The sequence below is a fragment of the Coccomyxa subellipsoidea genome, assembly GCF_000258705.1.
Source record: "Coccomyxa subellipsoidea C-169, whole genome shotgun sequence".
NCBI classification, from domain to species: Eukaryota; Viridiplantae; Chlorophyta; class Trebouxiophyceae; family Coccomyxaceae; genus Coccomyxa; species Coccomyxa subellipsoidea.
The window spans coordinates 1,009,729-1,021,663 of NW_005178025.1; the positions used below are offsets into that span (position 1 = coordinate 1,009,729).

General features: G+C 51.4%; 3 protein-coding genes across 3 annotated transcripts; 1 reads left to right on the top strand and 2 right to left on the bottom strand.

Moving 5' to 3' along the window:
* Positions 1 to 2,409: 2,409 nt before the first annotated feature.
* On the bottom strand, positions 2,410 to 2,962 carry COCSUDRAFT_44552 (hypothetical protein; the record flags this gene model as incomplete). Its single annotated transcript, XM_005644214.1, has 2 exons — positions 2,410 to 2,706; positions 2,873 to 2,962. 2 exons carry the CDS (start codon positions 2,960 to 2,962, stop codon positions 2,410 to 2,412), a joined length of 387 nt encoding a protein of 128 aa, XP_005644271.1.
* Positions 2,963 to 6,883: 3,921 nt separating this feature from the next.
* COCSUDRAFT_67773 (hypothetical protein) lies at positions 6,884 to 9,545 on the bottom strand. Its single transcript, XM_005644215.1, has 7 exons — positions 9,087 to 9,545; positions 8,703 to 8,818; positions 8,456 to 8,587; positions 8,211 to 8,333; positions 8,024 to 8,119; positions 7,617 to 7,833; positions 6,884 to 7,426 (listed from the first exon to the last, which is right to left on the bottom strand). The coding sequence occupies exons 1-7, from the start codon at positions 9,232 to 9,234 to the stop codon at positions 7,278 to 7,280; spliced, it is 981 nt and encodes a 326-aa protein (XP_005644272.1). The 5' UTR covers positions 9,235 to 9,545; the 3' UTR covers positions 6,884 to 7,277.
* A 562-nt stretch (positions 9,546 to 10,107) lies between these two features.
* Positions 10,108 to 11,696, top strand: COCSUDRAFT_44554 (hypothetical protein; the record flags this gene model as incomplete). The annotated part of the gene is made up of 4 exons (XM_005644216.1): positions 10,108 to 10,252; positions 10,411 to 10,496; positions 10,762 to 10,884; positions 11,481 to 11,696. The coding sequence occupies 4 exons, from the start codon at positions 10,108 to 10,110 to the stop codon at positions 11,694 to 11,696; spliced, it is 570 nt and encodes a 189-aa protein (XP_005644273.1).
* Between the last annotated feature and the right edge of the window lie 239 nt (positions 11,697 to 11,935).

The window sequence follows — 11,935 nt, forward strand, 5'->3', positions numbered from 1 at the left end:
TTACAGGCCACAATCAAGCATTGCCCTCGTCCAAGGCGACAGGCCATTTTCCGACAGGTTCGCGACTTAGCAGCTGCGGGGTCATGACACTGATTCGAGCTTGCTTAAAATCGCTCAAGAGCATTTAGACAGCACCTAGCGCGCGTCAACTTGCACATAGCTATTTGTTGTGGAATTGTGAAGCTCAATGCATGGCATTTACAACCTATGCAGTGCATATTCTGACAATTGATTGCGGTGGTCCTCACACTTTGCAGGATACGAAATAAAGCTGCTGCACCTCAGGTGATTCCAAAGCCGAGACAAGAAGCGTCATACAGGGACACGTGCAGTCAATCAAGACCTCACTCGCTCCCTTCTTGGTGGCGGGGGAAGTCTGATTTGGTCTGGCGATCGGCATTCCTTTTCTTCTGTGGTGAGCAGAAGCCCGCGTCACTTGCACATCAGTGGCTAGCGGCCCGGTATCAGTCGCCTGACAATTTTGCATGTCTGCTTCTGCAGGGTCCATTCTGTTTGCTGGCAGCTCTCTATCTGGCGTTTTCACCTATCTTGCCAGCCACCATATCTATAGCCGAGTTACTGTGGCCTACCCCTATGCTTTTGGATCAGTCTTGTATACGTGGGGCGCTTACTGGTCGGTAGTGGCATCGACTCAGATTCTGAAGAGCTTTCCAACCCCAGACAGCCGTGCCTCCTCTCAGGCCACCTCAGCACAGCCATCAGCCCACACCCGCGCTGCAGCAGATCCATCAGCAGCTATCAATGGCAGATCACAGCCCTCAAGCAGCACTGATCGGCTCCATGTTGAGAGACCACCCCTTGATCAGGAAAGTGCGGCATCTGGAGAGGGAGTCTGCTGTGGCAGTGGCAGGGGCTTTGAGCAGGTGCAGTTGAGCAGAAATTGGCACCAGAGATTCAGCAAAGGATGGCGCAGTTTCAAAGCACGCAGCCTCAGCCCAATTATTAGATGCGGCGGGCAAAAAGCTGAGACTCTATCTGATCATGACTGGGCAAAGGTTGACTGGTCAGGTGCTTCCCCAGCATCATAATATTATCACTATTATTATTATTACACGTTTTCCAGTCCTCAAGGCATCATAATATTATGCTTGTGAAACACTGCGCCGGAATATGCAAAGAAGCTGCTATACATGCTGACCCTCTTGATTGAATCTTGCTGTGCATGTGCAGCTTTGATGGGTGTTTGGATTGGGACGATGCTCTACAATGTGTCTTGCATCACGCCAGCAATACTCTGCTCGCTTCCGGCGCCCCTGCCGCCAGACATCCAAGCAGCAGTGCTGAGATGGGCGGTAGATGTCCCCAATGTCGTGGCAGGCTGCCTATTTGTAAGCGGCAGCTATGCATGCTGGGCAGCTGCTGCCGGGACATTCAGCCTCCCCTTGCTGCTCCAAGGATTTTCTCGGGACGACTGGGGCTGTCTGCTGTATCTATTGGTGCGTTCTCTGCCTCATGGTGCTCTTCAGTGCTTGCATATCTGATCCTGTTGCCATCCTGCAATTGCTCTCACTTCTGTGTTCTAGCAGTAGAGACACAGACATGGCAGTCCCACCAAACGACAATGGCTGTGCTGCCTGTGCAGGGTTCAGTGGGGTTTTTGACAGGGTCATTGCTGACTCAGCCCCTGCTTGTCTTTGCTCCAAGTGTCCTCATTAAGGAGTGGTTTGGGATGTTTGCTGGGTACTTCCTTGGATCACTGTGCTTCCTGAGCGGCTCATACCTGACGGTGGCAGCACCTTCTGCGACAAGCTAATTTGTCAAACCTCCGTTGTACGGCAAATGCAATGCATCGTGCAGAATATTGTAAAGTTCGCGTAGCATCACGAACATGCCTAACATATGTAGTGAACAGGCCACATTCTTAGCATTCTGCGCGTTAAATATGTGATCTCAAGCAGCAGCATCACAGAATCATTTGCCTTGTTGACCTGATATTTTTGGTGCAAGATTCCTGGCCAACCCGGCTCGCAAAGATCCAAAGACCACAGATGTCTCAATTTCTCCACAGCAGCACAATCCCACTGTCCCACTTTGTGAAAGTCACTATCTTCCTCGTCCTCTAGACCACTCTTGAAGTACATGGAAGCCTTTGAATACCAAATACATTGGCTCATCTGACCTGCTACCTTGCCTATGTTACCTCAGGTTCTATCCTTGCTAAACTACACAGCTGGGATCAGCCAATCACTTGCTCCACAGCTGTATTTCTCCTGTCCCCAGCGCAAGCTACTTCCCTAACTATGTTACATACACGACTTGCATGTCTTGCATTCCCTCCCGGCCTATATTGCATACACCAGAGATAAGAATGGCATATGCCTTGCACTTCCTCCTGTTCAAAGTGCAATCACCATAGACAAAAATGGCGCTGGCGAGCAGGTACACGGGTCAGAATGAGGCCTCCTTGCGCGCATCTGTTCTGTCAGGGCTGGCCGGGGCGTGCCGCAGCAGGCGCTGGAAGTGCAGGTTCTTCAGCAGCTTGTTGGCCTCCTCGTACAGCGAGTCGAACAATGCTTGCTTGTCTGCCTGGGACTCAGGACGCTGTGAGGCGTTCCCTGCCCCTGTCCTCTCTGTCCTGCCAGGAGTGATGGGCTCCTCTATGCTGTCCAGGCTGCCTCGCCTCTCCTTCAATTCCGATTCTTCCTTGCCTGCTGTGCATGCGAGATAAATCAGGCAGTGGCAAACCTGGAAAATTTTAATTCAGGACAGTGCAGACATTAAGACACCCCTGTACATTTCTATCATTATCATTACCATGCATCATACGCTTTTCCTGCCTGAGGCAAGGTGCGCAAAGAGTGCAGGTAAAGGGTGGCAGCACGGATCCTATCCCTATGTCGGAAATGATCACCTGAAAATCTGATGTGTCGCAATCTTTCAGGCAGCTGGCTGATGTCAGCATCCAGCCTGGAGGGGCCGGCGCCAACTGCTGTTGGCCCATCTGAGCTGTCGTCTTTGCTGCGCTCTGCTTGCTGTGGCTCGGCAATGGGTTCTGCTGCTTTCAACGGGGAAGCTGATACTCTTTGTCGCTCTCCTCCGCTCAGGTCTGTTCCCAGGCTTGGCTGAGTAGCACTGCTTTCTGCAGGCCCCTGTGCCTGTCCAGCAATGCTGCTTTTCTGGAGCGCCTCTGAAATGTCCGCTTGTGGCACGGAAGCATTGGAGGAGGTGAGGTCTTCTGTAACTGACACCCTGGCAGCTCCATCAGCAGCACCCAATGGAACCTCATCTCCAAGCCCTTCTGATTCGCCCAGGTTATGTTTTGTAAGTCCAACGGCAGCTGAGTTGTCCTGCAGATGCAGATTGTCTTGAGCCACCCCCAATCCTGGACCTGCTATGTGATTGCAAGCAGCATGGCTCTTGCGGGAGAATGCAAGTCAGTGTAGGAGAGTAAGGCTGTGCAACCTGTGCTTCAGGTGACTCTGATTCTGAGAATGCGTGAAGGCGCTTGACAGCTTGGCACAGCTGCTCCTCAGTCTGAAGCTGAACCAAAGGCACACAATGTCTCAGTTCTATTGTCAAACCTGCGAATATATGGCCACTCTGTGCTATCCAAAGGAAAGCCGCGGCAGTAATAGCGTTATTCCAGGTCCCTTATCTCTTCTGGGAAGGTCATCTTGGGGTAAGAAAACAAGTATTGACGTCTTGAAGGCCCGTCAAGTGGTCCCACGACATCAATTACGGCTTACAAACATGTTTACACGTTTGTGCAGATGTCTGCTTTCAGGACACAAGAGCTTGAACTCCTAAATTCCAGTCCCGTTTTGGCGCACAGGCACCACCTCAGGGACAGGATAGGCTGTTCCTACAGCCACTTCAGTGAAATATTCTTCACAAAATCAGTATCGAGAAGCAAAATGGCCTTCCTTGCCTATCCCATTCATCTCTGCTCTGATCCGCAAAAGATGGCAGGAATGGTTCACCGGAACACGTGCAGGGCTGTGCTTTCGCTTCGTCCCTGCCATACCTTCCACGCCAGTCCCAGCAGAGGAACGTCGCTGATGCATGCAAACCACAAATCAATAAAAGGTGCTTCACGAAAGGCACAACCATTGAAATGTTCATGCTGTTGCCTAATTAGGACAAGAGCCTAGTCTGCTGCTGCCATTTGCCAGACCCTCATTGGGCAATTCCCAGTTGGCATGAATGTTCCTGGGGTGGATAAATCGCTCTACCAGCAGTCTGTGGCAGCCAGGTCACATGCTTGCCTGCCCAGAGTCTGGATGTTCAATCTGAGACGTCTGACCCTGAGGACGCCAAATACCGTATTTGGCGGTGATTGGGCGCGAACATTGAAAGCCCCGGGCCGCCCTCGGGCCGACTGCCAGTGAGCATCTCACTGCGAGCTCACTGTGAACTCTCAACGATCCAGGACGTTTAAAGGATCCGCCATAATCAGTGCCATTTTAGTGTAATCCATGGGACCCATGGATGCTGCCAGACCTCGTGCATGCACTGGAAGGCTTAAGAAAACATCATGCGGTTTCCCAGTGAGTCAGAATGCTGGATGTCGTGCTGATCATCCTCATGGTCATGCCCCATGGGCCACTTCCCTCTTGCATTGACTGCAGACAGCTGGCAGACAACATGGAAAACATAATCTTCAAGCCTGCCACCGTGTCGTTCATGTGATGTGCATGCTTTTATACAGTGAAAGTGAACACCTCCATACACCAGTGCTAAGCCACAGGGAGAAATCACAGGGCAGGAAATTCCAGCATCAAGCAGCAATTGGTGGCAACTTATTCAGCAATGTTCCGCATGATTGGAAATTCAGGCGGTCTAATCAGTGCCAGCAAAAGTACCAGTGGGGTGCATGTGATTTAAAAAGCGACTACCAGACCAAGGAATAACAAGCACTAGCAGCAAATGATGATGAGGCAACACTGAATTCAAGCTCTTGATATTCTAAAAAAATCGTAGCGTTTGCGCTTGTAAGACACCAATAAGTGTACTAATCCCATCAAGCAATCATTCGGAACCTCTAGTGGAAGTAGTTGCATGTCCCAATGCTAGCTGTTTTTACCCTCACTAGTGACGACGTTTGTACCAAAGATACAAACCAATGGTGGATTGCCTACTACAAGATAGGGACATGACCTTGTGATCTTCATGCTGCACCCCTAATCTTTGCAGACAACCTCTGTCTTCTGCTCACTTCATAGACCCCTGCTTCTACCAACATTATATACTCAGCAGAGCAGCAACAGCTATTTTTGCTGCTACAATGTGTGCTGTACCCAAACCCCAGTAGTTGAGAAGCCAATCAAAGCTTCATTCAATGCTGGGAATTCTCCTACGGCAAGCACCGGCATGTCCCCTGTATGTGCAACCGCTGGCAAATTTCCTCCATAAGAGCAGAGCTGCAAAGAGCAGATTTAGAAGCCTCCATAGGCAATCGGCCGGGGTTTGTAGGCGGCAGGACCGGCATAAGCTGTGTAGGCAGGATAGCTGACAGCGGCGTCGCCGATTGCGCCAGCAGGGATCTCCTGCAGCAGCCGCGGGTGCGGTGCATACCCATAGCCTCCGTAGGAGCCTGGCCGGGCAGCGTAAGCCTGTGGCGTTGAAATGTAAGAGTCGGCCTCCAGTAGAGCGCGCTTGCGGGCGCTGCCTTCTGTGTAGTCCAGCCCGAGGCTGTCAGCTGCATATGCCAGTGGGGAGTAGGCCTGCATGAGTGAGCGGCCGGTCGCGGCTGCCGAAAAACGCCGTTTTGTCTGGTCACACAAACCCCGCACAAAAAAATTCAAGGGAGTGCGGATTCAGGTGACGCTGCTCAGGCAACTGGGTTTGGAAGCTCCGTAACAAGGGGCGCTATAATTATCTCAGGTTGTATATTGCATGTGGAAAGAGCATCAGATTTGTGCTCACTGCAATGTCACATTGTTTGCCGATCACTCTCGGAGGAGTCCTTTTCTGTTGCAGTAAAAGAGAAAGTCACACTACAGCAGTGAGTGAAAGTATAAGAGATGGCATGAGCTGGGAGTGTGCCTTACCTCCAGCAGGTGCCTTCCATTCAGCTTGGGGCCATAGCCATATGGCTTGGATGCTGAGTCAAATGGCGAGAACGATCCCTGCAGCCTTCTGGCAGAGCCTGGGCTGTACGAGGCTGTGGTGGGTGCATATCCCTCATAGGATTGACACTCGCAGGATTTCAAACAAGCCAAAGCAACTGCCAAGCAGAGAAGTTTGATCGTGGCACGCATCGCCGTTCCCCTGAAGACACAGACACCACTTATGAGCTCAGCACAAACAACCAGATCTGATCGTGCTGTATTTTACGCTCTATATTTACGATGGAGGAAATACAATTTTATGAGTTGCTTTAGAATAGACAATCGTGAGGAAACTGTCGATCGGTGATCACAGCGGTTTTCAGATGAGCTGGTGCTGGCATCAGCAGCAAGACAAACCTGAAAATCGCTGCCCTCATATTGAACATCAATGATTTGATCGAATTGATACAGAGGCAACACATCGATATTTCTACTATCTGGTAAGCTGTGCAGTGTGAAGTACCTTGCTCTCGCCAAGTCGCTATTATTGGACTTAAACTACGCCGACCTGTGTCTCCTCCCGGGACTCGGGAGCCGTTTCACAGGTCAATGAAACCTCAATAGAGCCTTTTCAGACACTTATGGCGTTGAGGAACGGCGCTCTAGAGATGAAATCCAAGTTCTCCTGGTCAAAACCGAAACTGCCGATCCGCCAAAGTAGGCATACGGTCCACCATTGCATGCACCCTCACGCTTTCCCTCTGCACAATTGGTCATCCTGTCTAGCTGCGTACTCACAATGCGGTGTGATATGATGCCATCTGCATCATGATGGCACCATGCTGTGGTATCAGGGTCTGCTGTAGCTAGCTCCTGAATTCATTTTGATATTACACAAATTGATACTACCAAAGGGTGCCCCAACTGTGCCACAGTGGGTGCCGTTGGCAGCCGCTGCGGCAGCGGCAGCAGCGCTGTTCAACATAAATATTATGTAATACTCTGCAATAGAGGCAGTCTCAGTTCACAGCTGGCAAGTGCCACATACAGCCCTGAAGGAAATTGACTGTCATGTCTTCAAGCTGCAGCAAGGCCGGCGGGCCGACCGCCGGCGCCAGTCAGCGTTCAGTACTCTGCAGCTGTATGTATGGGACATCCAACAATTGTTCCAGCTTATCATTTGAGAGTCTGTCAACTGTGTAGCACAGTACAAATCGTGGACAATGCTCCCACTCAGTGGCTGCTAGCTGTGAACACATTCCGAGGCTATCTCCGGCGGCGCTTAGTAATGGTGCGAGGCTTGGCAGGGGCAGCTGGGCCTGCAACTGGCATGTCTTCGATTTCCCTGTCTGGCGCTGGCTCCATATCATCATCTGCCACCTCCTGAGACTGCGTCGGCGCGTCCAGCATGGCAGCTGCATTTATGCAAACCCCATCTTCACTGAAAATGAAACTGAACTCCCATTTTGCTGAAGGCAGTATCTGAAGCAGCATGTCACCTGGGAGCAGCTTGTGAACTTGCAGTCAAGATCAATGCACGATCACCATGTTGCTACCAAGCTTGCAATGATCTTTGGAGCCTAGCATCTGCGGAGAGTATCATACCTCGCTCTGCTGGGGTGAAGACGCGACTGGTGGTGGCTTCAGCATCCATCAGGCTGGCTGCCTGCTGAGGCCTTTGTGTCTGCTGCCCAATAGTGTCTGGCATGGGCAGCAGCGTTGCTGCCTCGTTCTCTTCTGAGGGTTCTGTCTCAGCATCATAGACGCTGTTGTACTCATCCAAAGCTCCCCGCGCACCCTGGCTGCCAGCGTCTGTGGCATCCTGTATCACACCATGCAAACAGCACACATAGGCATAACTTTGCTCGATGACCACTCACTTTGAGTGAAACCTCATGAAGACACAAAATGAACAGAGTTTTGTGAGGGAAAACAGCAGTTTTCCTAGAAGAGCAGATGCACAGCAGGATAGTGTGGCTACAATGAAGCTAGGAGGATGCTGGGAAGCGCACAGATCGCTCGTCATCCTGCAGCTTCCGCTCCAGGTCCTCTACGCGGTGTTTCAACTCCCTCATCTTCGCCTTCTTCTCGTTGAGCACAGCTGAAAACTGAGAACACACCATCCATGTCGGTGGGTAACTACCCACGAGGGGCCAATTTCCCAAATTCTTGATTGCAGCTAGAAATTGTCAGCCTGACCTTGGCATACAATTCTTCTTCGCGTGCCTCCTTATGCGTGGCATACTCTTCCACCAGCTTGCTGTTCCTCAGGGCCTCCTCCTTGAAGTCTGCCACGCTCTTTGCATGGGCGTCATGTGACACCTGAGGAACAAGCCTCCAATCTCAAGAGATCAGAGACCAACGAAGGATGAGACTCTCAAAAAGGGCTGGTTGGTGCAAAGGCGAAGCGGCCATGTATAACAAGGCAGTGTGGAGACGCATGCCTGGAGACTACTGAGGGTGCCAAAGAGACAGTCCAGCAATGAGCGCATGTGCTCCGGACCCTCACATAATTGAAGAACTATGTCTGCCTTGACCCTCCCGGTCATTCCAGGCTGCCGCCATCTGATGGTGAACTGCATGGTCGGCACAAGACAGTGTGATTGTCTCATAGAGACAACATGTGAGCAGCGCTGCAACTAACGGCAATTGAAGTACACCCTTGACGGTAAGGGTAGAAGGCGAGCACACCTTCAGATTTCCATCCCGTTCTGAAAACTGATACTCAAAGCTCTCTGCCGTGGGGCTTGTTATGGCTCTGTAAGTATTCGCCATCCATTTGTCCGGCTGTGACAGCCTGCGCTGACCTGGAACAGATAGCTTAGCAAATCAGGATGACTCATCAGTTTGAAAAACAAAAAAGGAGAGAACTCAGGCGGAAAGTGAGGATCTGGTCGCCCTCTTAGGTATCAAGCATTATTCCTGCTAAGTTTGATGGCTTATTGTTTCAGGCTTGGTGAAACCTTGCACGATAAAAACTGAGACTTTTCGTTTTCTTGAAGAAGGTGAAGTGTCCTGGACCTTCGCAATTCAACCGAGATGATGATTGATCTTTCTGGTGAGTATAAGCCTCACCCTCTTTGCGCCAAAAGTGCGCGCCATCAGTGATTCTGACATTGATCTGACTTTCCTCAAAATCAGCTTTGTCCTCCAGAAGCTCCGTGAGGATGAAGTACGGCTTGTCTGTCGTGGGGTCGGATATCCTCTTCGCTGTGATTGTCATCCAGACCCGTTTAAAGAGCGTTCTTCACATTTCAGGGCACAAAGTGCTCCAGCAACGTCACACTGATACTGGGCCAATGCGGTACGCTGATCTGGTGCCAAAATGTTCACTTTGAAATATATTATTACGTTCGATAGCACGTGTCTATGGATGTAGGGAACCAGCCAGACACCACCCCGAGTCTTTCAGATCACTCGGATTAAACCAGTGCGAGCAGCGGTGCTGACTGTCGTGAACCGCATTGCCCCTCAGAACATCGACTACGTCTATCTGCCAGGTGAATTTTTAAAGGCTCTTCAATTTGCCAGGACCCACGTTTGTGTGGGGAGCCCATCCACGGACCAAATGGTCTTACAATGCTGTTGCGTCCATGCTGTGCACGTGCTGCATGCCTCGTGATCCACCGTGCCAATGCTATTTTTAGATCGGACCTCCATTGTGACGCCGTATTGTATGCTCAGTCGATTGATCTTCTACCTCAGGGCGAAAGGAAGGTGAACAGAACTGTTCCACGGACGGCAGAATCACATCAGCACTGTCCGACGATACCCATTCTTGGTGCGACCCTCGGCTGTCTATTTCCTCCTGTCCTGCCGATCGTCAGCTTGTTAGTCCTCTTGCTGTCACGCGCGGTTACAAATCACGTCCACGCAGATGTCGCCGATGTTTTCCGTCTCTGCGTCTCTTTGCCTTATTTGCCGGACCTCCAGGTTCACCAAGTGACGAGAGCAAAGACAGTGACGACAGGAAGGCTTGAGGCCTTTACGACTACGAACGCTTAAAAATGGTTCAACGTAGAAGCGCTTCTGGGCCCAAGACATTCAAGACTGACTGACGAGTGTGGCTGTGCAGTAGATTAACACTACCATCGTCATGGCTCTCGCTGCGATGTATGAGGTTGCATGGAAGCGCGTGGCCGCAGCTGCCATCACCACACCCACCTCTGGAGACTGGGTGCAGGTCGCCTTCATCATTGCTGCCACCTGCGCTGTTTCCCTCCCCATCGGCCTGCAGTCCAGTAAGAGCTATTTTTAGCCTCACACGGCCTTTCAAATTGCTGCCATGCTGCCATGACCTCCAGGTATTACTTGCTGTCCTGAAGTCATGCCATTGCTTTGTGCAAGACACTTACTTGATGCCTTACTTGTTGCCTGATGGTATGTCTTTCTCGTGCAGAGTTCTTCAAGTGGGAGCCCATGAAGCTGGCCACAGTCATTCCTGCCGCCATGTTCACCATCATCGCACCAGGCTTCACTGAGGAGGTGATATCTGCATCCTAAACTTCAAATTTTTGCGGTAGCAGTGCGCACACACCTTTGTGAGCCTCTCGCCGCTAGGAATGCAATTTGACACCTCCAGATATATTCAATTTACGCACATTTCAGGGAGTCCTGTTGGGAGCCACCTGAGGCACATAGGTCTGATGGGCAGTGTCTCAATGTCCACCTTAGAATCACAAATATCTGATGTACCTGCAATGTGCCAGCAATTTTTGCCACTGTTAAACCCAAGTCGTGCGGGCAACAGGCGATCTTCCGTGCTGCGCTGCTGCCCCACCCGAGCGTCAACCCCAAAGCGTTCCCTGCATCCTTCTCCCAATTTGCCCTCACCGCCGCCCTCCCCCTCGCCATCTTCGTCGCCTATCACCTGGTGCGCTACCACATACTTCCACCTAGAACACATGCTCCCCATGATGTTGAATGCTTGATTCGGAGGACAAGCTTGAAGCCTCCCGCCTGTCATCCTGTGATCATGTCCAAGGTGTTGTAAACATTGTGGCATCTTTCCCCTGACGAATGCAGTGCTCATGATATCTGTGTTGAGCAAGAAATGATGCTGTCCAGATGATGCCAATAAAGTAGTCATTTGGGTGATCTGCCAGCCTAATAAGCTGGCATGCGCATCACAGATCTGCAACAGTGCAAGATACATGCCGTTAACAGGAAGACATGTCTCTGTCGTACTAGATTGGTTACAATGCTGGCTTGGCTTCACCCTTTAGTCACATCAAAGAGGTTCTGAACATTGTGACTCGCCGCTGATGGATGCAGTGCTGGTTTGGGTCCGCACATTGGTAACAAGCCTGATGAGAGTCTCACAGTGCTGGCTTGGCTGCTGCATATAGAGAGCAACCCTGATGTTAATGTCATAACGCTGGTTCAGTCTGCACACTGGCATCAGAGCTGGAGAAAATATTGCATGCTGGCTTGGTCTGCACGTGAAAACCAAGCCTGATCAACACACAGGTGAACCCGGACAAGCGCGCCCGCGCCGTGTTCTGGGACGCGCGTTTCCTGGCGCTGGCCGCTCTGCTGGGCGCCGGCTGCACCGCCTCCTACTACGTCACCGGCGGCTCCCTGGTGGCCGCAGCCCTCACCCACTGGCTCCCCGTCAACCTGTGGCTCTTCCTGCTCGGCGGCTGGAACAAGGTGCAGCCCTCCGAGGGGACCAAGAAGGAGTAAGCGCCGCTCAGCACTATGTGCCTCACCAAGCAGCGAGCTGGCCTGTTGGTGCTCAGCTTGAGACAATGTAATGTGCAGGGCCTGGCATGTTGGGGCAGTGATGACATATGTGTCACAGCAGACCTCCTGCAAAAGGTCAAGCTGGGCTAAATTCCAGACTGAGCACTCACTTAATTGGGAATCTTGCATTTGCTTCTGATGACAGCGCTTCAATGAGGGTACTGATGGATAGTTATTAG